Here is a 27,847-nt window from a genome sequence, read left to right on the forward strand (position 1 = left end):
ATAGTGTTTAAAGCGTTTGTCGGTGACCCAGGTTCAAATCCCTGCTCTGCCATGGAACGCATGGATGGACAGATGGTAGCTGTTTTGCCCTGTGTGCATTAAGTACCATCAAGTTGCTTCTGACTTAATGGGGACTGAACGAATTACTGTCCTCCAAAATTTCCTATCCTTATCAGGCTTGCTCAGGCCTTGCAAATGGAGGGCCATGGCTTCCTTCATAGAGTCCATCCATTTCATGTTGGGTCTTCCTTTTTCCCTGCTGCCTTCAACTTTTCCTAGCCTTCTTGTGTTTTCCATTGACTCTTGGCCTTCTCATAACGTGTGAAGGAAAGGGTGCGGGTGGGGGAGGGTGCCAGGCAAAATGACGATGAAGAGATCAGGCCTGTAGCCAGGATTTGAAATGTTGGGGGGCTTTTAAATTTCTTGGGAACCCCACAGGGCCTTGTCAGGATGAGGGAGGGAGGCACCCAGAGGACAAGTGCCAGGCTTGCGGTTGCTGCTGCCCCTAGGGATGCCCTGGCTTCCCTTTTCCAGGGCTGGTTGCCCCCCTGCCCCGAGTCTCCCGCCCAGGCCAGAGCTTTTTTTTTATTAGGAGAAACGCACAGGAACTCAGTTCTGGGTGGCTTGGCACCAGGGGGTGTGGCCTAATATGCAAATGAGTTCCTGCTGGGCTTTTTCTACCAAAAAGTCCTGGTTCCAGGTGTTTCACTGAGCAATTCCATAAGTAAAATCACATTCCCTGTGTCTGGTACTCACGCAGAAAAGTCACTGAAGTGGATTGAAACTGCATTTTTCAGCATATGTGAAAGTCCCCGATTTGTTTCTCCCAGTTGCTCTCCATGCAGCTTTCACTTCACTCTCTAACGCTGTAGGATTCTTCTTCAAAAGTTTCTTCTTGGAGGGAATGAATCTGTCATCCTTTCATCTCTTCTGCATGGTTTTCAGTGTATTGAGACCATCTTTATTTGTCCTGTTTAAGTTAATGTATTTCCATGTTGATTTTTCAGCATGCCTAACCATGCTTTGAATTTCCCCTTGATTTCTTGGAACTTATGGAACAGCTCTTGTTCTTCCTTTTTTTTTTTAGTTGTTGTTCTCTTTACATTGGTTATTAGAATATTTCTGTAAAAAGTCTGCCAAGGAAATGTCATGATGTGATGTCACCCCATGGCTCAGTAAAGGACTCGGTGCTTGCACAGGGGACTGACTACCTTTACCTTTTTTACTTGCCAGTCACTGGAATGCACAATAAAAACACAACCCTAAGGTTATCGTGACAAATTGACATGTAATGCAAAACAAGAACAATAACAGCATATATAGCCCCAAGTGAAAGTCTAGCTTTAACAATACATCTAAAAAATTATAATTAACTGCTGGAATTCTGATCTCATAATGTTCCTTAAAGAAGAAATGATCTTGATGTGATGTAATGTTGGGATAAGCTTCCTATATCGATGTATCCACTGTGTAAATATCTCGGAAGTGGAAGGAAAAATCCCTGGACAGGTCATCGACTTCTGCCACACCTGTTTCAAATCCTTTTTCAATGAGGGGTATTCCACAGTATCGCTGCAATGCTAAAAGTATGCTGTATAACACACCCGAACCCCCAAAATATGTAGAAAAAGTATTAGCGAAAGCATTTACAAGCCATACTCACAATGATAATAAATATCAGCTATTCAACTCTGCTTCACGTAGGGACAATTCTTGAGCAATTCTAATAGTTTCCTCAGTCATGCATACAGGCTTATACTAGTCCTATTGAAGTTACAGTGAATGCATGAACAGTCTCTGTACAGTGTGCTCTTGATTGTTGCAAGATCCATTCTGGGAACTGATGGGGAATGGAGGAAGACTTAGCAGGAAAAAGTGAAAGGCCCGGGTGATGTCATCATGCTGCTGTCTTCTAGACAGCAGCATGTTGTAGCTTGGCAAAACCTATGGCAGGGGTGTCAAACATGCGACCCGTGGGCCGAATCAGGCCCCTGAACAACTGGCTGTTGTCTGCTTCCATCTCCCAATCTTGCTTCCTTCTGCCTCACAGCTTGTTTTGCCAGACTTGCTCAATCAAATAGGAACTACAGAGCAAAGTCTCTATTTTTTATATTGGCTGAGGCCCCTTGGGAAGGAAGGGGGGAGGGAAAGCTTGCTTTGCCAGGCTCTCAATCACACAGCAGAGCTACTGAGCCAAGCCTCTCTTCCTTCTATTGGCTGAGGCTCCTCCTCCTCCTGGTCCCCTGGGAAAGGAAGGAAAAATCCGGAGTTTCCTTAGCCCAGTTCCCTGGATTGCATGGGAGAGAGAAAGAAAGCACCTTTAAGACCAAGGAGCACTAGTTTTTTAAGCATATTTTTATTTTAAGTTTTTAAAACATATTTAATTCTGTTTGTCTGTGCCATTTATAAAGTTTATATCTCCACTACCTGATATTATGTATTGTGACACTCATGGCCCGGCCTGAGAAGGTCTCATTAATGTCAGATTTGGCCCTCATAACAAACGAGTTTGACACCCCTGCTCTATAGTAAAAATGGCTTTTTACATCGAGTTTTTGCCCGTGGAATTTTCCAAGCATCACCTGGAAGTTGCTGGTGTGATGGTGCCATTGCCTGGGTCTTCCTCTTTCTCCTTGTAATTCCCCCGCACACCAGCTGATTAATGGTGGTGGGTGGGGCCTGGAGGTGGGGCACCCCATCCTCCACCAGGGCTGGCAATCAACTCTGAGGCAGTCTGTGTGAGCAGTGAGGTGCTGCAGGGGGAGGCCATGGCAGGCCACTTGTGGAAACAGGTTGCTCAACTTCATTGAACCTTTGGTCTGACCCAGAGGAGCGCTTCTGCACAGTTCTAAAAATGTCAGATATACAGATTTTGCATTCCAAAGGAAAGCAGCAGCTAAGCAAAGATGATCAGGATAATGAAATCAGTGGGGAAAATTAGCCGTCAGTTATCACACCCCAACAACAATAGTACAAGCCTCCTCACAACTATCGATGGGCTTGATTATTTTAATTATTTCAAACCAAAGCTGGTTTGAAGCTGCTCTTTGACCCGACAGCAGAGTTTTCCAACTGCCTTGATTACTAACTGGTGTGTGTGTTGGGGTAGGGGGGGAGGTTCATTAATACGATTTGATGCAACTTTTAGGGTGTTTTTTTTTTTTGTCACACCTGCTCTTTTAGATCACCGTTTTTGGATTTGATGCATCTTGGGAAGATTGACGTTTGGCGAAAAAGAGCAGGACAAAAATATTTAATTTTTAAAACATAGTTTTGAACTAGCACTTCTTTAGGTGATGGCAGCCATGCTGCACTTCCTGCAAAGAGCTCACCCTGTGGGTTGGGGAGACTCAGAGGAATGTCAGTAAGGCTAAGGTCAGTCAACAAACTTTGTGGTTAAGTGAAGAAGAAGATATTGGATTTATATCCCGCCCTCCACTCCGAAGAGTCTCAGAGCGGCTCACAATCTCCTTTACCTTCCTCCCTCACAACAGTCACCCTGTGAGGTGGGTGGGGCTGGAGAGGGCTCTCCCAGCAGCTGCCCTTTCAAGGATAACCTCTGCCAGAGCTATGGCTGACCCAAGGCCATTCCAGCAGGTGCAAGTGGAGGAGTGGGGAATCAAACCCGGTTCTCCCAGATAAGAGTCCGCACACTTAACCACTACACCAAACTGGCTCTTCTGAGAATCAGAACCCAGGTCTCTCTGGTCCAAGGCGAGCACACTATCAGATTATCCTAAGTAGAGTGATATCCTTCTACATCCATGGAAGTCATTGGGTTTAGAAGGGTTTAACTCGGGGGTAGCCAAACTGTGGCTCAGGAGCCACATGCAGCTCTTTCACACATACTGTACAACTCTCGAAGCCCCTGTGATCCCATTGACCGGCATCTGTCTCTTTAAACCCTCCGCCAAGCCAGCCTTTCCTTCCATCCCTCCCATCTCTTTCATTTTTTCTTTCCACCTCTCTTCCACATTTGTTTCCAACTGAGGGAGCTAGAGAATGCTTGCCAAAATATATCACTTTTAAGGAAAAAATTCAGGAAACAAAACAGTTCAAGTTATCTAGCAGTTCAGTTTATTACCATCAAAGATCAGGTTAAAAATGAAATGAATAAGATGTTGTGCCAGCAGTTCAAGGCTGCTTTTATTCTTGCCTGAAGCTCTCTCCATGTATGTATAATAATAAAACTGCACACCTGACTGCGTTCATGCCTTGTGGCTCTCAAACATCTGACGTTTATTCATTGTGGCTCTTATGTTAAGCAAGTTTGGCCACCTCTGGTTTAACTGTACTTAGAATTAACGCTGTAATTCCTCTGGCTCTCGGTAGAACAACAGCCGAACTTTGTGGTTAGACCTCATTCCATTTGTATCCCCCATGGGTTCAAGAATCGGATCCACGGATAGCTAATTCTTTTCAGACTTTTTGCAGAAGGACATGTGAGAAGTGCAATCACAGACGGTTCACGCACAGTTGTCTGAACCCAAACATTTGAGACCTCAGTGCGCATGTACACATCCCCCAGCTGTGGAATTTGAATGCTTCTGAAATTCCTTTTAAATTTCTCAGAGAATTTTGCCGTTCCAAAGTACCTTCTCACATTTCCAAAGCAGAACCAATGAATTCAGAATCCTCCGTTGGCTTGTCCTTAATTTTCTGGTTTTGTGAAGTGTTCCACTCTGCTCACTGCAGTTTCCAGCGCTTCCTTTTTCTTCTCATCTTTCCCCTATGTTGATACACTACAGGAAAGCAAACTTGAGTCTATGTGGATTGTATCAAGACTCTCTGGTGCAGTGGTGGTTAATCAAGAAGCAGGAGAACATGGACATATAAGTCAAAGCCCCACACAGAGGGAAAAAGTCATACATAATGATCAACACTGAGATAGCTCTATAACAGCATTTTATCAGCACACATGTGACATAGACATGTGTGGGTATCAGTTCCAGATGTTAGCTTAGAAATTCTCCTGGGTAAACCAGAAACAAAGAGGAATAAAATTTCTGAAACAAATGTAACAAGGCCAATCTGTGTATCTCTAGAGCCAGTTTGGTGTAGTGGTTAAGTGAGCAGACTCTTATCTGGGAGAACTGGGTTTGATTCCCCGCTTCTCGGCCTGCAGCTGCTGGAATGGCCTGGGGTCAGCCATAGCTCTCGCAGAGCTGTCTTTGAAAGGGCAGCTTCTCTGAGAGCTCTCTCAGACCCACCTACCTCACAGGGTGTCTGTTGTGGGGGAGGAAGGCAAAGGAGATTGTAAGCAGCTCTGAGACTGTGAGATTCAGAGTGAAGGGCAGAGTATAAATTCAATATCATCTTCAAAATATTGTGTTGGGTACAATGAAGTCTGAAAGGATTGAGCATTGCATGCAGGCCCTGAAACTGAGCATTCCTGCCCGAGCCTGCTTTGCAGGGGTTTTGCTATGAGATGGAGTTGCTGCATACGTGTTTTGTATTTTGATGTGCATGTGTGTGCAAGTGTATTTGTGCATCTGGAAGTCATAGCAAACTCTGGTGACTGACCCCTACAGGGGGCACAGAGGATATTCAGAGAGGTGACTCAATAAAGCCTGCCCCTGCCCTCCCGACTGCTGGTATTCCTTGGAGGTCTCCCATCCAAGTACCTGCCAGAGTCAACCCTCCTTAGCTTCTGAGGTTTGACAAGATGGCGGCTTGCCTGGAACTATCCAGGTCAGGGCTTGGTGGCCGCATACATTTTGACGGGGTGGGGAGAGTCGGCACCCGAGTGGGCCTTTCGTAACTATAAGCAGGGCGTCTTGAGCTTACTGTAAAACCTTTGGGTGGGAGGGAAGTGACAGATCCACCAGCTGTCCTTTCCAAGCTTGGTTCGTCAGAGAAGGCAGCTTGCCAAAGCACATTCTTGAATTCCGTGCCAGAAGCATGGAACAAGGGGAGGTTGGTAAGGAAAACGCCCCAGTGGGAGCAGAGAAAAAGGCAGGTGGTGGCGGCGGGGGGGGGGGGGGGAGGGAGGTGTGGCTTCCAAAATGATCATGCTTGGTGCCCCAAAACAAAGTTTTGATTGTGAAAGTTTTGCAAGGGGGGGGGTGGCAGTAGTAGCGGAGGGAATGCCTTTGTGCGTGGCCTCAATGCCGCTGGTGCGCTGAGTAGTTCCAAAATATAGTTGGAAATCTGGAGCGGGGCCAGAGAGTATGATTCAAGGCTTTGAAATCCACTTCAAAAGGAGATGCAAATGACACTTGAACATTCCCATTCAGCTAGGGCAGGCCAAACCTCCTTTGATTGGAATTCACAGTGGAAGCATCTTTTTTTTGCCCGCAGGGGATTATGTTTAGGAATCTGTAAGAGTTAGAATTATTCACCTTCAGACGATTCCCCCTTCCCCCATGTTACTTCCACAGTCACAATCCTGAGTATTTTTCCTGAAAGCAAAGAAACCAGCGCAGACAGGGACTCATCATAGAAGCAACGGGCAACTTCTTTAGAGGGTGATGGATTCTATAGTTATTTAAGAGGTTGTCTTGTGCGTTTTGATCTGCTGCATGAATTGGTTTGCTCTGAGGCCATTTTTCCTGAGCTAAGACAAACATGTGAGCTGGAGGCTAAAAAAGCCTGTGAGCTAGCACACACTAACTCAGCTTAGAGGGAACACTGTTAGTGAGGTAGGCGGGGCTGAGAGATACTGTCTGGGGCAATGTTGCTTTGTATTCTTGGTGCTTGGGGGACAACAGTGGGAGGGCTTCTGGCAGAGTTTCCAGTCCCCTGAACTTGACAGGGGTTCCCCTGGTTTTCAGGACTTCTCCTTGCTGGCTGGTGGGGGAAACCCCACCTTGAAACAGGAACATTGCTGTGCAGCATCCATCACAAGTTGTCACTTCCTGGTGATGTCGTCATGTCATCAGAACATCCCCGAATCCTTCCCCTTCCTGATGGAGCAACAACTCCTAGAGTTCTGATGGTCCCTGGTTTTTGGCCACTGTGTGACACAGAGTTTTGGACTGGATGGGCCATTGGCCTGATCCAACATGGCTTCTCTTACATTCTTATGTCTGGGGGCAGTGATGCTCTTGTATTCTTGGTTACTGGGGAGCAACAGTGAAGAAGAAGAATTGCAGATTTATACCATGCCCTTCTCTCTGAATCAGAGGCTCAGAGCGGCTTACAATCTCCCATATCTTCTCCCCTCACAACAGACATCCTGTGAGGTGGGTGGGGCTGAGAGGGCTCTCACAGCAGCTGCCCTTTCAAGGACAAGCTCTGCCAGAGCTATGGCTGATCCAGGGCCATTCCAGCAGGTACAGGTGGAGGAATGGGGAATCAAACCCGGTTCTCCCAGATAAGAGTCCGCACACTTAACCACTACACCAAACTGGCTCTCAGAGAGGGCTTCTAGAGTTCTGGTCCCACTGGTGGACCTCCTGATAGCACCTGGGTTTTGGCCACTGTATGACACAGAGTGTTGGACTGGGTGGCCACTGGCCTGATCCAACATGGCTTCTTTTATGTTTTTATGAGAGAATTCTGAGAGAACCATGATTGACTCAAGGTCACCCAGCAGGCTTGATGTGGAGGAGGAGTGGGGAATCAGACATGGTTCTCCAGATTAGATTTTGCCACTTTTAACCACTACACCACACTGGCAGGGTATACATGAATCAAATAAACAATAAAATAAAGTGGGTAGTGCTGTCGGAACATTTCAAATAGAGGCTAGGGCACAGCGTGTATGCGTTGGTTGGACTCTATTTCCCTGTGGGACATCAGCTTGGAGAAATGTCTGCAATTGGCCAATGCTTCCATGACTCCGCAGTGCAAAATTACATTGTAACTCAGGACCAGGTAGCAAACCTTTCACTTCCCTTTGTCTGTGTGTGATGCTCATTGTTTATGATCTTTGTCATGAAAACAGCACTTCAGAAGAATTTCCAGTGTAGTACACACTGCGGTCTTTTGCTTGTTCCCTTTTCTCTATCCTGATGTTCTCAGCTATTAAAACTGGTTGCTAAACACTTCTCACACACCCGGAGGCATGCATGGGCAGATGGCATAGCTAAAAAGCCAAATCGGAACTGGGTGAGGCAGAAATTGCTGCATCTCTGGGCAAAGTTTATGAGTTCTGCGCACTGCTGGGATGAGCAACATTACGTGGGCATCTTCCCGCTTCTACTGAGGTCCTAAGTCAGTTTCTTTCATGCATCCCAAGCCGGTGCCTGCTAGTGTCTCCTTGATCTCTTCTCTGAACTTTCTGTCTTGTCTCACACTGTTCGCAGGACTCTGGTGAAATGAAACCAAAGCCTGGGATCGAATGCTTCTGAAGTACTCTTCCTTCAGAATTTTCTCTGTGTTTTGGAGTTCACCTGATCTTATCTCCAAATAAGGATCAACCATGAGAAGTCTTTAATTTTTTTTGTGTGCTTTAGTTCTAAACATTGTACAGAGCATGGTGCATGATGCATCGTTTGTCACATCGCTTAATTCCATTCTTTTGTGTCCCCTCCCTGCACATATCCCAGCGTGCCCATGCGCATTCATAAACTCCCACCCTCAGACAGCCTTTCCTAGGGACTGCATTCTTCATCTTGACCCTTCTTTATCTCCCCCCCCACCCCCGCCACCAAGCTATGGACTGCTCTTCTGGCCCTGGGCACTGTCATAATGTGCACATTGATGCTTTCAGGTGGTTTTAAACTCCTTGAGAGAGTTTGCTGTTTTCCATCTTTTTCTGTTGTCCTTTTAATTGGTTTTAAGTTAACGCCTTCTTTTAATTGGTTGATAAAGCTGCAGTACTGCAGTCCTAACCTCTGCTCACGACCTGAGTTCGATCCCGGCAGAAGCTGGGTTCAGGTAGCCGGCTCATGATTGACTCAGCCTTCCATCCTTCCGAGGGCGGTAAAATGAGTGCCCAGCTTGCTGGGGGGAAAGTGTAGATGGCTGGGGAAGGCAATGGCAAACCACCCCGCAAAAAGTCTGCCATGAAAACGTCATGATGCGACGTCACCCCAGAGTCGAAAATGACTGGTGCTTGCACAGGGGGACTACCTTTTCTTAAATGTATGTGTGTGTGGGGGGGGTCCTACTCTCTTCAGCTTTTCAAATTAGAATTAAGTGTCTTATTTGAAGGCTGCACCTTGTTGTATGAACCATCTCTGGCACTTTGATGGAGACGCATGACGATATTTTGAATAAAGAAATAATAACTTAAAAAGCAACCTTGATACGATTGTGTGTCCTGCTGTATCTGGATTATTACTTTTTTTTTTTAGTTTGTGTGTGTGTGCACATGCACACTTACATGCCTGGAAGTCATGGTGACTTTTGGTAACCCATAGTGAGTCTTGGGCATTTCATAGGGATGCCTTTCTAATGCCTGCCTCTGCTGCCCGACTGCTGGTATCCCAAGGTGGTCTCCCATCCGCAGCAGGAAGGGCCTTCTACTGGTTGCCACCACTCTAGTAAGGGTCTGTCTGGGAGGACCCAGAGCCCTCACCCACCCCGTGTCCCTTATTAACAAAACCTTTTATCTGTGACTGAAAAGACGTGAGGGCCCAGGCAGTTTAACAACAACAGGTCTACAATAAGCAGTGTTCCCTCTAAGCTGAGTTAGTGTGAGCTAGCTCAGTTTTGTAGCCTCCAGCATACACATTTTTGTCTTAGCTAAGGAAGGATGGCCCCAGAGCAAACTAAATTATGCAGCAGCCAAATCACTCGCTCACAACTTTAATGCCAGCAGACTCCCAACAGCTCAGCGGGAGCATTGATTATAAGTGCTCAAAACAATAAGCAGGCTGTAAAACCTCCTAGTGCACAGCGAATATACAAACGGTAAACGTTGGTGTAAAGAAATAAACAGCGCAAGTAGCTGTACGTTCCCTTCCTCTGATACCAAAGACTCACCTTCCTTGAGTGAGGAAACCCTCCTGCTGCTGCAACCTCTGCAGAGAGAACTACCTCTCTCCATCTGCAGTCTCTCCAGAGAAAACAACTTCTCTTGCTAGCTTGGCTTTTTATGCTTTCCGACCAGGTCCCCACCCCCTTCTGGGCAAGTTTTCCCTCCAAAAACTCAGCCACCCAATCAGAGGGACAGAAGGGATCCGGGGAGATGCAGGCCCACGAGCAACTCCTACGCAGGCTTCCCTAGAGCCTATAGGCCGCGCTAGGCCTAAGGTCGTGACTAGGTTGCCAAGTCCGACTCAAGAAATATCCGGAGACGTTGGGGTTGGAGCCAGGAGCAAGGGTGTGGCAAGGGAATTCTGGCCATCACATCTAAAGGGAATTCTGGCCATCGCATCACACTCCTTTTAAATGCCTTCTCTCCATTAGGAATAATGAAGGATAGGGGCACCTATTTGGGGGGCTCATAGAATTGGACCCCTTGGTCCAATCTTTTTGAAACTTGTGGGGGGGGGAGTATTTTGAGAAGAGTCACAAGATGCTACGCTGAAATTTTGGTGCCTCTACCTCAAAAAACGGCCCCCCCAGATACCCACAGATCAATGTTCCATTATACTCCATGGGAATCGGTCTCCATAGGGAATAACAGAGTCCCAGGAGACATCCCCCCCCCCCCCGCTTTCTGATGACCCTGAAGTGGGAGAGGGGGCTCCAAACTGGAGGATCCCCTGCCCCTACCTGGGGATTGGCAGCCCTAATTGTGACGCATATACTTTCCAGGGTTGTCCCTTCTTAGCTTCCGAGATCTGACGAGATCGGGCTTGCCTGGGCTATCCAGGTCAAGGCTGTATCCAGATTATTTCTGAAGGCTGTTGTACCAGTGCCAACAAAAAAGAATCTGACTGCAGCAGGACAACCAAACATGCCGGTAATTGCAGCCTGGGAGCGCATGTAGGGCTGGCATCAGCATCCCATGAGGTGGGGCAGCTGGCTGGGCCTTCGGGTTCCTGGCAGGGCCCTTTGCTCAGCCACTTCTTTGCCATTGCTCCACCACTTGAGCTTCTGGGCTGCAAGAAGTGCCCATGGCACCTGGGAAAGTGTTGCAATCACGAGCGTGGGTATTGGGACAACTTGTGATCTGATAGGGGAAGGGCACTCAGCAGATGGGAGGCGTGCGTGTGGGTGGGCAAGAGGAGGGTCTGCAGGTGGGGAGAACGGAGTAGAGGGACCCTGGGAGCTTTTCTTCCCGAGGCATCTCGAAACCTGGCACTGAGATCAGTTCTGCAGACAGCTCTCAGAGCTATCAGTTGGCCTTGGACCAGTCACTGGCTTGGATCTGGTGGAGACTGCTTGCTTCTGCCCTCCCACAGCAGCCCGCGATGCCTTCAACTTGCTGCTTCTGCAGGGAGAAGTGACACCCATGAACCACCTTTCAGGAAACACTTTGGGTGGCAGCTGGAGGCAAGGGAGTCACGGTCCACGTGCAGAAATCTTTCTGTGTTGAATCTACTCTCCCTCTCAAGCAAACCTACATTACAGGGCTGTTCTGACAGGGGGGGAAAGGCAAAATATGTTCAGTTGCATACCTGGCAGAATCAAAATAAGTAGATGCACCTTTCAGATTTCAGTCTTTCAGGCCTGTTGCCAGCACCATTGGCTATTCTAAAATTCCGGGTCTGATAGCTGCATCCCCCACCTTCTCCCACCTCCAATGTTCCAGGAACATTTTTTTTTGTATTTTGTGTGTGAGTGTGTGTGTAGGTGCACTGGGAAGTCATGGCAATTTTTGGTGACTGAGCCCTAATGGGGGCCTGGAGGATATCCAGAGAGGTGGCTGAATAAAGCCTTCCCCTGCCTTCCGGCTTTAGTATTACAAGGAGGTCTCCCAGGAGCTACTTGCCAGAGTCAACCCTGCTTAGCTTCCAAGATATGACAAGATCGGGCTTGCCTGGGCTATCCGAGTCAGGCATTCCAGGACCATTTTGTACCACTTTGTAGGAGCTTATATTGAAGTGCAACATTTTTTTCTCTCTCTTCCCTGCCTATAGGATGCTGCTACCTGTGACCAAGTGGTTATGGAAGAACGAATATTGGCTTCCTCCAGGATTCACCTGGGAGGACATGAAAGACACCGACGAGGTCTACTACCCTCACCCCCATCACCTCCTCCTCAGCATCCCTTTCGCTTTCCTCATCATCGTTGTGCGGCTGGTCTTTGAAAGGCAAGTGACTTCCTGTCGTGAGCATCTCAACCCCCGTTGAGTGTTCCTTGGCCAGGCACCTTGTTCAAAGGGGTCTCTGTTCGGACAGCACGTCCCTTGCTGCCTTAACAAAAGCAGTGGGGGCAGCTGTTCAAATGGAAAACAGTGTCCCAAACAGACCTCTCCAGTTTTGCTGCAAAGTCTCATTGCTTCCAGGGAGGTATCGGGTTACAGCACACTTTGCGTCACCCGCTCTAATAACCTTCTGGTCTCCGAATGGAAGATATTCCTTTCTCTTGCTGTGCTCGAAACCGTCCACACTGGCTCACTAGCATGGTTTCAAAGAATGAGTCACAACATTGTCCCAAAGGGAAAAGCAAGCATTGATAAGTAGTCGCTAGAAAAAGCAATAGCTGGATTCGAAGGCTAGCTGGTTTGACTGATAGTTGTTCTGTTCCCTCAGTTTTCCAGTCACAAGACAGCTCTGTGTGGTACATTGATCTGATCTGAATTTACAATCCAGAGATTGTACATTGATCTGATCTGAATTTACAATCCAGAGATACTTCTGTGGTGAGGGAGGGACAGAAAGTGGGTATTCCTCCTGCTCAGCCTAAGGGAGGGTAAGGTAAGGTAAAGGCCTGACTAAATATAATGTGTATTCAGGGCTTTTTTTTTTTGTAGCAGGAACTCCTTCGCATATTAGGCTATATACCCTTGATGTAGCCAATCCTCCAAGAGCTTACAGTAGGCCCTGTAACAAAAGCCCTGTAAGCTCTTGGATGTGCTACATCCAAGGCTACATCAGGGATGTGTGGCCTAATATGGAAAGGAGTTCCTGCGACAAAAAAAGCCCTGTGTGTATTAATTTGGAAGTTTTGACCCACCTTTCCTGCGCAGTAGGCGGCTCACAAATAATGCAAAATAACTAAATGAATAATGTAAAAAAAAATAATTGTCCCATCCAACAACTACAATCACTGAAAACGCTGGAGGGGAGGCTATGCTGTGATTATACCGTGACCTGGATAGCCCCAGGCTAGCTCGATCTCATCAGATCTCAGAAGCTAAGCAGGGCTAGCCCCGGCTAGTATTTGGAAGGGAAACGATCCAGGAAAGCCAGGGTTGCTACACAGAGGCAGGCAATGGCAAACACCTCTGAATGTCTCTTGCCTCGAAAACCCTACAGGATCACCGTTCATCAGCTGTAACTTGGCAGCGCTTTCCACCAACACCAAGTGAGATCGTAACAGCAGATGTGTTAGAGCAGGCCAAGGATTCATCTACTCTGGCATCCTATTTCGCACAGCAACAAAACCTCGCTGCTGTTCTCCCCTAGTAACTGGCATTCAGAGGTGGACTGCCTTTGAACGCAGAAGTTCCACTTAGTCCTAGTGACTAGTAGCCATTGATAAGAGTTAGTGTTGCTAGGTCCAATTCAAGAAATATCTGGGGACTTTGGGGGTGGAGCCAGGAGACATTGGGAGTGGAGCAAGGTTGTGACAAGCATAATTAGGGAGGGAGGGTGGCTCAGTGGTAGAGCATCTGCTTGGGAAGCAGAAAATCCCAGGTTCAATCCCTGGCATCTCCAAAAAAGGGTCCAGGCAAATAGGTGTGAAAAACCTCAGCTTGAGACCCTGGAGAGCCGCTCCAGTCAGGTGAGGGACGGTGGCTCAGTGGTAGAGCATCAGCTTGGGAAGCAGAAGATCCCAGGTTCAATCCCTGGCATCTCCAAAAAAGGGTCCAGGCAAATAGGTGTGGAAAACCTCAGCTTGAGACCCTGGAGAGCCGCTGCCAGTCTGAGAAGACAATACTGACTTTGATGGACCAAAGGTCTGATTCAGTATAAGGCAGCTTCATATGTTCATATGTGTGAATAGGGAGTTCTGGCCATCACATCTAAAGGGACCATACACCTTTTAAATGCCTTCCTTCCATTGGAAGTAATGAAGGATAGGGGCACCTTCTTTTGGGGCTCATAGAATTGGACCCCATGGTCCAATCTTTTTGAAACTTGGGAGGTGTTTTGAGGAGACGTACTAGATGCTATGCTGCAAATCTGGTGCCTCTACTTCAAAAACAGGCCCCCCCCACCAAGCCCCAGATACCCACTGATCCATTCTCCATTATACCCTATGGGAATCCGTCTCCATAGGGAATAACGGAGTGTCTAGCAGACATTTCCCTCCCCTCCACTTTCTGATGACCCTGAAGTGGGGGGAGTGCCTCCAGATCAGGGGATCCCCTGCCCCCACCTGGGGATTGCAACACGGAGGAACCACAGTTTAACAATAAGTAAAAAACAGAGCAAACTATGTAGCACTATATACGAGGTTATATTAACATGTATAACATATAGATACAGAACAATATTGAAAGAAAAAAATCCCGTATGCCTCTTCTTTAGAAAGTAAAGGTAAGCCTGGAAAAAACGTGACAAAAATGGCAACTGAAATAATCATAAGAGCCCTGCTGGATCAGAACAGTTGTCCATCTAGCCCAGCATCCTGTTTCACTCAGCAGCCAAGCAGTTCCTCTGGAGGGCCAACAACAGGGCACAGATGCTGAGTTCTTCCTCTGATGTTGCCTCCCCTGACACTGGTGCTCAAAGGTTTACAGCCCCTGAATGTGGAGGTTCCCTTTAGCTGCTATAACTAGTAGCCACTGATGAACCTTGCTATCTAAGTCCCTTTTGAATCACTTGACATTCATGGCTCTCATGCCTTCAGCTTTTAGTGAATTCCACAATGTAATTACTTACTAAGGAGTGATTTACCTTGGTTCATTTAATTAGTTAATCCTGAATCTACAGCCCATCAATTTAGTTGGGTGCCCTCAGGTTAAAGCTGCAGGACTGCAGTTCTAAGCTTTGCTCACGACCTGAGTTCGATCCCCGGTGGAAACTGGGTTTTCAAGTAGCCAGCTCGAGGCTGATTCAGCCTTCCATCCTTCTGAGGTCGGTAAAATGAGTACCCAGCTTGCTGGGGGGAAAGTATAGATGACTGGGGAAGGCAATGGCAAAACACCCCATAAAAAGTCTGCCATGAAAACATTGGGAAAGCAACGTCACCCGAGAGTCGGAAACGACTGGTGCTTGCACAGGGGACCTTTCCTTCTCTTTCCTCAGGTTTTAGTGTTAGGGAAGCTACTCCAACTGCAGATGACAAAAAGCTAAAGTGTTTGGGACTTTTCAGGTTACAGAAAGGTTGGGGGGGTACAGGAGATTTATAGGACGTCTCAGGTGCAAAAAGTGAAGATCGTGAGCTGTTTCTTCCCTTCTCGCAATACTAGAACTAATTTAGAGCCAGTTTGGTGTAGTGGTTAAAGACTCTAGTCTGGAGAACCGAATTGGATTCCCCACTTCTCCACATGAAACTAGCTGGGGGTCCTTGGGTCAGAACTCTCACAGCCCCTAAAAACAAGCCTAGCCCACCACCTAATGGTGCATAACTCATAGAACGAGAACTTATGGCTGCCCGACCATCTCAGGATCTCCTGCCTATTCTACACGCAATGCCATATGATAACTAATTAACACTAGAACTGATGGGCACTCAGTGATGTAGATGGGTAGTGCATTCAGGACAGATGAAAATAATTTCTTCATTTACAGAATAATTAAATTTTCAAAGGAGACTAGGCAACTTTCTGAAGAACAATATCTAGGGTTGCAAATCCCCAGGTGCATATTTGACTGTTGGATCTTTTTTAACAGCAGGAGGCCATAAGATGTTGAAATTATTACTTTTTGGCTGATGAAGGTTGGATAAACTGAAACCGGTCCCGCTTTTTCCTGAGCTAAGACAAAAATGTGTGAGCTGGAGGCTAAAAATTTGTGAGCTAGCTCACGCTAACTCAGCTTAGAGGAAACACTGGTTGGTATTGTAGAGAGGACAAAAGTTGCAAATGAAGGAGTTAGGATGTTTCCATTCTATTTGCAAGAGACTTCTGCATGCAATTTAAAAAAAAAAAATCCCCTGCATTTAACTGGATTTCAGGAAGTGTGGAATGTGGCACTAAGAGAAATTAAAGGATAATCAGAGAATTAAATGGGGGTTGGGCGGGAAGAGTGGATCACCCCGACTACCAGGAGTGCACGCCAATCCTGGAGTCGGATTCCTGTGTTCAATGCTAGCCCAGAAAGCAGGCTGTGAAAATGGGTGCCCAACTGGATCCAATGTTTACTCTCTCACACACAGGGATATCGCTGTGCCCCTGAGCAGAAGACTGGGGATAAAGGAGAAAGTGCAAAAGAAGCCTTCTCTAAATGTCATCCTAGAAGCCTTTTACAACAAGCACCAAAAGGGACCAGAAGAGGTGAGTTGATGCACTGTCTCTCCCATCTATGGCTGGTTCCAGGTTCTGTTTTATTTTTTTCGGGGGGGGGGGGCAGGCAGAGAGTCCCCATGGCCCCCTTGCGCTGCCTACCACCAGCCCCCCAGTTACCCCTCCAGGGCTGGCCCTAAACTGTCTGGCACCCTAGGCAAGGCTAACTTCTTGCGCCCCCCAACTGCACTGATAACCAAGTCACATGGAGGGCACCCAATGTGGTGCCCCTAGAAGGCTGACACCCAAGGCAATAGCCTAGTTTGCCTAGTGGCAACCCCCCTTTCCCCCACCTCTGCCTATGTGTCCCTCCCCCTGCATTAGGGTTTCTAAATGCAATTCAAGAAATATCTGGGGACTTTGGGGATGGAGCCAGGAGATTTTGGGGGTGGAGCCAGAAGCAAGGGTGTGACAAGCATAACTGAACTCCAAAGGAAGTTCTGGCCATCACATTTAAAGGGACCAAACACCTTTTAAATGCCTTCCCTCCATTGGAAATAATGAAGGATGGAGACACCTTTATTGGGGCTCATAGAATTGGACCTCCTGGTCCAATCTTTTTGAAACTTGGGAGGCATTTTGAGGAGAGGTACCGGATGCTATCCTGCAAATTTGGTGCCTCTACCTCAAAAAACAGAGCCCCAGATACTCATGGATCAAGTCTCCATTATACCCTATGGGAATCAGTCTCCTTGGGGAATAATGGCGTGCCCAGCAGACATTTCCCTCCCCCAGTTTCTGATTACCTTGAAGTGGGAGGAGGGCCTCCAGACTGGAGGGATCCCCTGCCCCCACCTGGGGATTGGCAACCCTACCCTGCATGCCCCCCCCATTGCCTGCCTGCTCTTTCCTGATGGTGCCAGAGCAGTCCTGCCGCCACTGCCACGCATCACCTGCAGGCTGTTCCCCAACAGTGTTGGGGAGCTTATTGAACTAGGAGCACAGGTAGTGGAGCACTCACGGGCAGGTGTGCAGCAGCAGAAGCAGGGAGTGTTAGTGGTGGCAGGTCCTACCGAAAGCCCAGGGCCCTGGACCTGCCCCGCCTCAGGGGACGCCGATACTGGCCTGGTTCCCCTCACATTTTCATCCTGCTCTTTCTCCAAGGCAGCATGCCTTGTTCTCCTTCACCATTTTACCCTCACAGCAATGCAGCTGAGGCAGTCGAGATGGCGACTGACTCAGTGAATCTTGGTCTCACTCACACCATCGCGTTGGTTCTCCCAGCACATGGTTGTGTTTTTGTTCTCCTCCCCCCTTGCCTAGAGGGAGCTTTTCAACACGGCTGACTTCACTACTGTTGTGTGCCAGAATGCCGCACAAGCAATAGAAGATAAGCATCTTTGAGGAAGAGTCCTCTTTCTCGCAAAGTAGGGAACACCTCTCCTGCAGGCCCACAGATGGAAATTTTAGTGGGGGGGGCATGAATACACTGTGGGAGCGAGGGTTGCCAGATTCTTGTCATCCGAAATCCTGAGATTCATTGGCTCAGGCTTGATGTTGTCACTGGACAGTTCTGGCGATGACATGCGGTGGGGCCTGGTGCTAGGGTTGCCAAGTCCAATTCAAGAAATATCTGGGGACTTTGGGGGTGGAGCCAGGAGCAGGACTGAACTCCAAAGTGAGTTCTGGCCATCGCATTGAAAGGGACCGCACACCTTTTAAATGCCTTCCCTCCACTAGAAATAATGAAGGATAGCAGCACCTTTTTGGGGGGGTTATAGAATTGGACCCCCTGATCCAATCTTTTTGAAAGATGGAGGGTATTTTGGGGAGAGGCACTGGATGCTATGCTGAAAATGTGGCGCCTCTACTTCAAAACAGCCCCCTTTCCAGATACCTGCAAATCAATTCACTATTATAAAGATCAGTCTCCATAGGGAATAATGGAGTGCCCAGCAGACATTTCCCTCCCCCTCCCCCTGCTTTCTGATGACCTTGAAGTGTGGGGAGGACCTCCAAACCAGGGGATACCCTGCCCCCACCTGGGGATTGGCAACCCTACCTGGTGACATCTTGTTGAGTCGTTGTAATGGTACTTCCACACTGGGCATGTTCCAGGCAGGTATAGTCACTGTGTCCTTTGGCTTTGAAGAGGCAGGCTCTTTACCAGATGGAAAAATACATTGTGTGGAGGTTCACTGTGTGCTGAATGAAAAATGTAGCAGTGTAGTGCCCATTAAAGCCACCCACGGCTTTTTTTGTAGAAAAAGCCAGCAGGAACTAATTTGCGTAGTTGGCCACACCCCCGCTGTCAACATCGTTTCACACAGGGTTTTTTGTCGAAAAAGCCCTGCAGAGCCTCGTTCGCATATTAGGTCACACCTCCTGACACCAAAGAGCCCCACGGCACAGAGTGTTAAAGCTGCAGTACTGCAGTCCTAAGCTCTGCTCACGATCTGAGTTCGATCCCCAGAGGAAGCTGGGTTTTCTGGTAGCCGGCTCGAGGTTGACTCAGCCTTCCATCCTTCCGAGGTCGGTAAAATGAGTACCCAGCTTGCTGGGGGGAAAGTGTAGATGACTGGGGAAGGCAATGGCAAACCATCCCGTAAAAAGTCTGCTGTGAAAACATTGTGAAAGCAACGTCACCCCAGAGGTGGAAACGACTGGTGCTTGCACAGGGGACCTTTCCTTTTCCCTGACACCAAGCCAGCCGGAACTACGTTCCTGCTCAGAAAAAAGCCCTGGAGCCCCCCATCTCCAGTTTTCCACAAGCAGGCAGGCATAGCAGTCTTGGAGGAAGCACACCATCAGCAAACCAAGACAAGTTAACCAGGTCATTTTAATGTATTTATTCATTTATTTTTAATTGCTATTTCACCTTCCCCGCCAGCAGGCTCAGGGCGGATCACATCAGATAAAATATAGAATTAAGCAATGGACTTAAAACAGCTAAAATGTAAAATTAAACTGATAGCCATCAGCCAGACTTGCTGAATGAAAGAGCCATATAGAATAAATGTCAGATGTTGGAGAGCCGCAAGACATTGAACAAATATTACACACGGCTTTATTAAAGCTCTTACTAATTTCTTTGTGCAGAAGGATAAAATACGTATGTATACGCTTTACAACACAACTATGCTTAAAGGAGACTCTAAAAAAAACCCCAAACAAAAATGGGGCTAAAGTTACCCCCCTCCGAGATCCATTGAAGGCAGAGGGCTTAGATGGATGTAGCTTTGCTTACGATTGTCCTGTTGGTGAATTGTAGAGGATCTGCAGGCAGGTGCAGAAAAGGCCCCACCCTGGGGTTGCCAGCCTCCAGGTGGTGGCTAGAGCTCTCCTGCTTTTACAATTGGTCTCCAGGCAGTAGAGATCAGTTCACCTGAAGAAAATGGCTGCTTTGGAAGGTGGTCTCTGTGGTATCATAACCCATTGAAATGGCTGTAAGAGATCAGTCATTCAGAACGATTCTACATCTGCAAAGCATCAAGACACAAGAATAAGTGAAAATAGCTATTTCCAAGATTCGGCTGCAAAAATAGCTTTTAAAAAAATACACCCTGATGTTTATAAACGTGCGCAAAAATTGTCCCCCAAACAAATGAAAAATCCGCCAAAGAATCAGCTGCGTCTCTTCTGTATCTGCAAAGGCTTATACGCAAAGGCATGCAAAAAGTTACTTTGCAAGTAAAAAGGTAAAGGTAGTCCCCTGTGCAAGCACCAGTCGTTTTCGACTCTGGGGTGACGTATTTTCACAGCAGACTTTTTACAAGGCAGTTTGCCATTGCCTTTCCCAGCCATCTACACTTTCCCCCCAGCAAGCTGGGTACTCATTTTACTGACCTCAGAAGGATGGAAGGCTGAGTCAACCTCAAGCCGGCTACCTGAACCTGCTTCCGCTAGGATCGAACTCAGGTCATGAGCAGAGGGCTCCAACTGCAGTACTACAGCTTTACCACTTTGCGCCACAGGACTTTGCAGGGGCCTGCAACCAAATTTCCAAGCAGGCTTTAAAGGCGACTTGGGCTGCTGCAAATTAGAGGAAAAGAGAAAACAGCCTTTGAAGAGCTAAACATTAATCTAATCATGACTCTCATTAGACTTTCTATGTTTGGCCTTAGAGAAGCTGTGAGGTCATTCTAAACTGGCTATTCCTGCGCCTGACAGGCTACCTGGGAACATTGTTTTTTTGGTGGGTGATGTGACAAGAAGTGTTCAGATCCTTCCACACAAAGATCTGTTGTGGCAGAAGGAAATATTCCATCTTAACTTTCGAACATGTTAAGAGTTCCAGAGAAAGAGATGAGGGTGGGGGTGGAGGAGAATATTTGAGTTCTGTGCACAGAGAGAACTTGCTTCTCAAGAAAGAAGGATCTTACCTTACATTCTCTCTGACAGTGTCGTTTTCAGAATGCAAGTAATTTTTTTCTACCAAAGGGCATATAGAAAATTGCATAGGTGGAGGAGTTGAAGCCTAGCTTTCCCGATTCCCTGTTTATGCATGCTGGGACTTTTCCACCCTAGGGTTGCCAATCCCCCCTGGTTTGGAGGCCCTCCCCCCGCTTCAGGGTTATCAGAAAGCAGGGGAGGGGTGGGGAATGTCTGCTGGGCACTCCATTATACCCTATGGAGACCAATTCCAATAATGGGGAATGGATCTGTGGGTATCTGGGGCCCTGGGGTGCTGTTTTTTGAGGTAGAGGCTCCGAATTTTCAGCATAGCATCCGGCGCCTCTTCTCAAAACACCCCCCAAGTTTCAAAAAGATTGGACCAGGGGATCCAATTCCATGAGCCCCAAAAGAAGGTGCCCCTGACCTTCATTATTTCCAAATGGAGGAAAGGCATTTAAATGTGATGGTCAGAACTCCCTTTGGAGTTCAGTTGTGCTTGTCGCTTCTGGTTCCCCCCCCCCCCAAAGTCCCCAGATATTTCTTGAATTGGACTTGGCAACCCTGCACCAAACGGCATATCAATTTCCTGCCCATAGAAAGCGAGGATAAAATAAATCAGGTTCTCCGTTTTAGAGGTTCGAAGGCTCTGCTTTGTGAATGCTTGTCCTGGGAAAAACAGGGGGAGCTAACAGGGAAATTTGTTCCACAGGGGTAGCCATTTTAATCTTGTAAGGTTTTTTTCCTCGTGAGCTTGCAGGAGTCAGATGCTGCGAAGAAGAAATAACTTCCCAAACGTTTATAAGGAAAGTTAAAGAAGGGAGGGAAAGGAGGAGTTGGGGGCAGTTGTTTAGTTTTGTTGCTGCTTGTCCTACTTTTGTTTGTTTGCACGCCATGAGAGGGGGGGAGGCTGGAACCCGTGACCTCTGTCATCATCCATTATGCGTAGGGCTGCCAAGTCCGACTCAAGAAATAACTGGGGACTTTGGGGGTGGAGCCAGGAGCAAGGGTGTGACAAGCACAATTGAACTTCAAAGGGAGTTCTGGCCATTGCATTTAAAGGGACCGTGCTCCTTTTAAATGCCTTCCCTCCATTTGGGAATAATGAAAGATAGGGGCACCTTCTTTTTGGGCTCATAGAATTGGGACTTCCTGGTCCAACCTTTTTGAAACTTGGGGGGTCTTTTGAGGAGAGGCAACAGATGCTAAGCTGTAAATTTGGTGCCTCTAACTCAAAAAACAGACCCCCCCCCCGCCAGCCCCAGATACTAACAGATCAATTTTGCATTATACCCTATGCTGGAATCGCTCTCCATAGAGAATAATGGAGTACCCAGCAGTCATTTCCCTCCCCTGCCCCCACTTTCTAAAGACCCTGAAGTGGGCAGAGGGCCTCCAAACTGGGGGATCCCCTGTCTCCACCTGGGGATAGGCAGCCCTAATTATGTGTTACAAACTTCCAGTCCCTTACAGAGGGAATCACACCAGAAAGATTTATGATTTCTACACACCAGCTAACTCTCTGCCCACAAACCCCTTCCTCTTCCCGTAAATTTCCTTGTAAAAATGTGGAAAATTGAAGAAGAAGATGATGATATTGGATTTATATCCCGCCCTCCACTCCGAAGAGTCTCAGAGCGGCTCAGAATCTCCTTTCCCTTCCTCCCCCACAACAGACACCCTGTGAGGTAGATGAAGATATTGGATTTATATCCCGCCCTCCACTCCGAAGAGTCTCAGAGCGGCTCACAATCTCCTTTCCCTTCCTCCCCCACAACAGACACCCTGTGAGGTGGGTGGGGCTGGAGAGGGCTCTCACAGCAGCTGCCCTTTCAAGGACAACCTCTGCCAGAGCTATGGCTGACCCAAGGCCATTCCAGCAAGTGCAAGTGGAGGAGTGGGGAATCAAACCTGGTCCTCCCAGATAAGAGTCCGCACATTTAACCACTGCACCAAACTGGCTCTCTCTTCACATTTGAAGAGGGCTTAACTCACAAGAAACCTCATGCTGGAATAAACGTGGTTAGTCCTTGAGAGGCTTCTAGACGTCAGTGTCATTGCAAAATAGGGTTGCCAGGTCTGTGTTGGAAAATGCCTGGAGACTTTGGGGGTGGATCCAGGAGAGGGTGGGGTGAGGGGAGGGGCCTCTGCAGGGTGCACTGCCCTAGAGTCCACCCTTCCAAGCAGCCATTTTCTCCAGGGGAGCTGATCTCTGCCAGCTGGAGGTCAGTTGTAAAAGCGGGGTATCTCCAGGCCCCACCTGGAGGTGGCCAATCCCTATATGGCAGCTAAAACTATACGGTTATGGATCCGAAGGGGCTAATTTAGTTTCTCCAGCACTTAAGGTTTATCGTGAGAAAACCACAACCCAAATTCCACATGTTACAAGAACCAGGAGGTCTATTGAATTGAGCTTCATTTTCATGCTAGCAGTCCAATTTCTGAAAATAGCCACCACAGTGGCACTCATAAGAACATAAGAACATAAGAGAAGCCATGTTGGATCAGGCCAGTGGCCCATCCAGTCCAACACTCTGTGTCACATAGTGGCCAACCCCAAGTGCCATCAGAAGGTTCACAAGTGGGTCCAGAAGCCCTTCCCCTTTGCCCCCCTCCCAAGCACCAAGCACTCATGATTGACCACTGAATATAGACAGGATTCCCAGAGAACCATTGAAAAATGGGAATTATTTTCTGGTGGAGTTGTTTCCAATTGTCTAGCACAGGGGTGGCCAAACTTGCTTAACTTAAGAGCCACATAAAATAAACGTCAGATGTCTGAGGGAGGGAGGGAAGGAATGAAAATAGATGGGGGAAAGATAAAAAGAAAGCAACTTTAACTTTAAATGCATTCTACAAGCCACCAGCTGGCTTGGCTTGGAGAAGTCACTTAACATAAGAACATAAGAGAAGCCATGTTAGATCAGGCCAATGGCCCATCCAGTCCAACACTCTGTGTCACACAGTGGCAAAAAAATTTATATATATATATATATACACACACACACACACTGTGGCCAATAGCCACTGATGGACCTCTGCTCCATACTTTTATCTAAACCCCTCTTGAAGGTGGCTATGCTTGTGGCCTCCACCACCTCCTGTGGCAGTGAATTCCACATGTTAATCACCCTTTGGGTGAAGAAGTACTTCCTTTTATCCGTTCTAACACTGCCAAGTCAGCATTCTTCCATCTGAAGCGGGCAAGGCAGTTGGCCCCTTTCCTTGAGCGCCGGGACCTCGCAACAGTGATCCATGCAACGGTCACCTCAAGATTAGACTACTGTAATGCCCTCTACTTGGGGCTACCTCTGTGCCGGACCCGGAGACTGCAGCTAGTGCAGAACGTGGCAGCCAGGCTGTTGTTGGGGCTCCCGAAACGGGAGCATATACGGCCGGGGCTGCGTGAACTGCACTGGCTGCCGATTACATACCGGGTCCAGTACAAAGTGTTGGTCATTACCTTTAAAGCCTTATATGGCCGAGGACCCGCCTACCTGAGGGACCGTTTTTCCCCATATGAACCCCAGAGAACACTGAGGTCAGCCGGGAAAAACCTAATGACTATCCCTGGGCCAAAGGAGAGTAAACACCAGAATACTAGAACACGGGCCTTTTCAATCATGGCCCCGGCCCTATGGAACCAACTCCCCGAGGAGGTGCAGGCCCTGCGGAACCTCGATCAGTTCCGCAGGGCCTGCAAGACCACCCTTTTTAAACTTGCACATTCGGACTGCTAAAGAAGTTTGTTAATCAAGGATCCGCCAGTGCGGTTTTAAAGACCTATACCGCTGTGTATAAACTGGCAGAACTAGCGTTAAACACCATCAGCACTGTCAGTCAAAGTTACTTAACCATATGTACTGGATTATTGGATTTAATGTTATTAAGTTTAATGTTTTTATATTGTTAAATTTAAAGGTTTTATTTATTATTGTATGTTTTTATAAAGTGTTGTTAGCCACCCTGAGCCTGCCGAGGTGGGGAGGGCGGGATAGAAATAAAATTTATTATTATTATTATTATTAACCTGTCTGCTCAGCAATTTCATCGAATGCCCACGAGTTTTTGTATTGTGAGAAAGGGAGAAAAGTACTTCTTTCTCTACTTTCTCTACTTAAAGAGAGAATGCCTTCTCCCAACCAGTTGGAGGGAGGGGGCGGCATTCAAGAGCCACACCATAGTTGTGAAAGAGCCACGTGTGGCTCCTGAACCGCAGTTTGGCCACCCTTAGTCTAGCACATCCAAACAGTGCAAAGATATTTTTGTTTTGTTTAAAACCAAAAGCGCCTCATGTGACTACGGCACCCAGGTAATAATGGAGCTTCCTTTATCATCCAGACCTAGTTATGTCAATAAAGGCTGAGCTAATTTGGTCTCAGATAAGATCTTTAAATTGGCAGCCCATTTCGGGCAGGCCAGAACATAAGCTTCCAGTTCCCCAAGAGCAGCTGTGTTGGGATATGGTGGATCGTAGTCAGGACTTTTTTTGTAGCAGGAGCTCCTTTGCATATTAGGCCACACACCCCCGATGTAGCCAATCCTCCAAGAGCTTACAGGGCTCTTTGTACAGGGCCTACTGTAAGATCTAGGAGGACTGGCTACATCAGGGGCGTGTGGCCTAATATGCAAAGGAGTTCCTGCTACAAAAAAATGCCTGAGTGTAGTCTTAAATAGGTTTCTGACAAGAAGTCCTGAGAAATTGAGGGGCGGGGGAATGGTTTGATGCGTTCTTTTTCCAGACAAATGTATTTTGTCTTTGAGAACGTCCCAAAGAAGCGAGCTAGATTTTTCTTTCACTCTGACATTATTTTCTACCGGTAGGAATGTTTAAATGTAGAAGGGCCTTTGAATGTTCTCCACGCAGAAAATCAGCATGTCTGAGCAGGAGGGAAAGTTTTGGTCTAGTTCTCTTGTGGTCCCGGGTGGGGCAGTCTGAACGTGTGGGGAGTATCTCATCCCTGAGGGTAGGCAGGAGCACCGAGGATTTTGATTCCATGGGGAGGGGCTTTCTCGCAAGCTCCCAGCCTCGGCACCGCCTCCAGGACAGTTAGGAGTTGCTGGCTGGTTAGCGCTCCACGTTTCCAGTGACCAGCAGCCTTTTTTCTGTTTTTCATTTTGTCCGTCTTCCTCCCTCATTCCCGCCCCCCTTAGGGCAGCAGTTTTATGGGGTCACAGGGAGACAGCTGCTGTGCAACCAGCTGGGTGGGGAATCTTGTCTTAGCGAGCCCCCCCCCCCCCGTTGATCCTCCTTGGGAGTAGAGGGGGTTCATCCTAAGGGAAACGGTAATCCCTCGGAGCAAGTTGGTGGGGGAGATGGCCCAGGTGCAGGCCCGTAGCCAGGATTTTAAAAGTTGGGGGGGGCATATAAAAAAGTCAGGGGGCACTCAGTGGCTCCCCTCCCCTGGCTGCCACTGCCGTGACTCAGAGCACCCAACTCAGGGTACCTAACCTGCCCTCCTGCCACCACCACCGCTTGAGGGCCCTTGGCATGGGAGAGGGTACACCTCCTGTGCCATTTAAATGTGGGGAGCGGGGGTGGCCCCAGCCTCTCAGCTTTACCCTATTTTGGCTCGCCCGCAGAGCCTGATGGACCCGGAACGGTTCCAAATGGCTCTTCGGGATCCTTGGCCCCCTGGAGATTCCCTTGATGCCCTGGTTGATGCCTGGCAAGATCGGCTATCCGGGGCAATCAACGAGATCGCACCCCGACGTCCTCTGCACCCTCGTTCAAGGCTGGCTCCTTGGTACACCTTGGAGCTACGCCAATTGAAAAAAGGACTCCGACGACTAGAGAGGCAGTGGCGGCACACTCGTGGCGAAGCGGCGAGAACATCCTATAGAACGCTTATGAGGTCTTATGAGATGGCAATCAAGGCCGCAAAGAAGAATTACTTTGCGGCCAAGATTGCGTCTGCAAATTCACGCCCGGCACAATTGTTTAAAATAATTGGACATTTAACTACACTGCCCCAGGGCAGACCAAACGTTAGAGAATTAGAAATAGGCTGTGAGGCTTTTGCAGAATTTTTTGCAGACAAAATCACGTCGCTCCGCCAGGACCTGCCCATCACATTGGATACAGTACATGAGCTCAAGGCCCCGTGCCTGTCTTCCGGTTTAATTCTGGATCATTTCGACCCACTCAGCCTGGAGGAAGTTGACGGAATCCTCTCCTCTGCGTGCCCTACAACTTGTGATCTGGACCCATGCCCCTCCTGGCTAATTAAATCTTGCCTGAGGGAGCTTGAATGTCCTTTACGAGACATCATAAATAGATCCCTCTCAGAGAGGCGCTTTCCAACATCTCTAAAAGAGGCTTTGGTCCGTCCCCTCTTGAAAAAAAGTACAGCAGACCCGGCCGAATTGGCAAACTACCGACCGGTCTCTAATTTACCGTTTTTAGGTAAAATTATAGAGAGGGCAGTGGCGTCACAGTTGCAGGGTTTTCTGGATGACGCTTCCATCCTAGACCCTTGCCAGTCTGGCTTTCGCCCGGGTCATGGGACGGAGACAGTACTGGACGCCCTGGTAGATGATCTCCAACAGCACCTGGACCAGGGTGGTGTGGCGGTGCTGATATTGTTAGACCTGTCGGCTGCGTTCAACACGGTCGACCATCGGCTACTGACCCACCGCCTCGCCGATGTAGGGGTTAGGGGGTCTGCCTTACAATGGCTTTCCTCCTTCCTTGAGGATTGGGGACAAAGGGTGGCAATTGGGGGCGAGCGGTCCCAGAGGCGCACACTGGATTGTGGAGTGCCTCAGGGAGCAGTTCTCTCACCAATGTTATTTAATATCTATATGCGCCCCCTTGCCCAGATTGCTAGGAGACATGGGCTTGGGTGCCATCAATATGCAGATGACACCCAGCTCTACCTGCTAATGGACGGCCGGCCTGACTGTGTCCCAGAGAACTTAGACCAGGCTCTGCAGGCTATGGCAACTTGGTTGAGGTGGAGTGGGCTGAAACTGAATCCAGCGAAGACAGAAGTTCTTTGCCTAGGTCGGGGCGCTTGGGGAGGGGAAATACCTCTCCCAGTCTTCGACGGGGTGCCGCTGAAAGCGGCGTGCCAGGTCAGGAGCCTGGGAGTTTTACTGGAGCCTTCACTATCAAT

General features: G+C 48.1%; 1 protein-coding gene across 3 annotated transcripts in view; it reads left to right on the forward strand.

The window, feature by feature from the left end:
• CERS4 (ceramide synthase 4) overlaps positions 1–27,847 on the forward strand; it is a 110,800-nt gene that overhangs the window by 56,077 nt on the left and 26,876 nt on the right. For all 3 annotated transcript variants that reach the window (XR_009555083.1, XM_060232654.1, XM_060232656.1), the window contains exons 2-3: positions 11,919–12,092; positions 16,271–16,388. Coding sequence is in view for 2 of the 3 variants with exons in the window: in XM_060232654.1 (XP_060088637.1) it covers positions 11,920–12,092; positions 16,271–16,388 (291 nt within the window). In the remaining variant the exon portion in view is untranslated. The remainder of the gene's footprint in view (positions 1–11,918; positions 12,093–16,270; positions 16,389–27,847) is intronic.

The sequence above is a fragment of the Heteronotia binoei genome, chromosome 2 (assembly GCF_032191835.1).
Source record: "Heteronotia binoei isolate CCM8104 ecotype False Entrance Well chromosome 2, APGP_CSIRO_Hbin_v1, whole genome shotgun sequence".
NCBI lineage: Eukaryota > Metazoa > Chordata > Lepidosauria > Squamata > Gekkonidae > Heteronotia > Heteronotia binoei.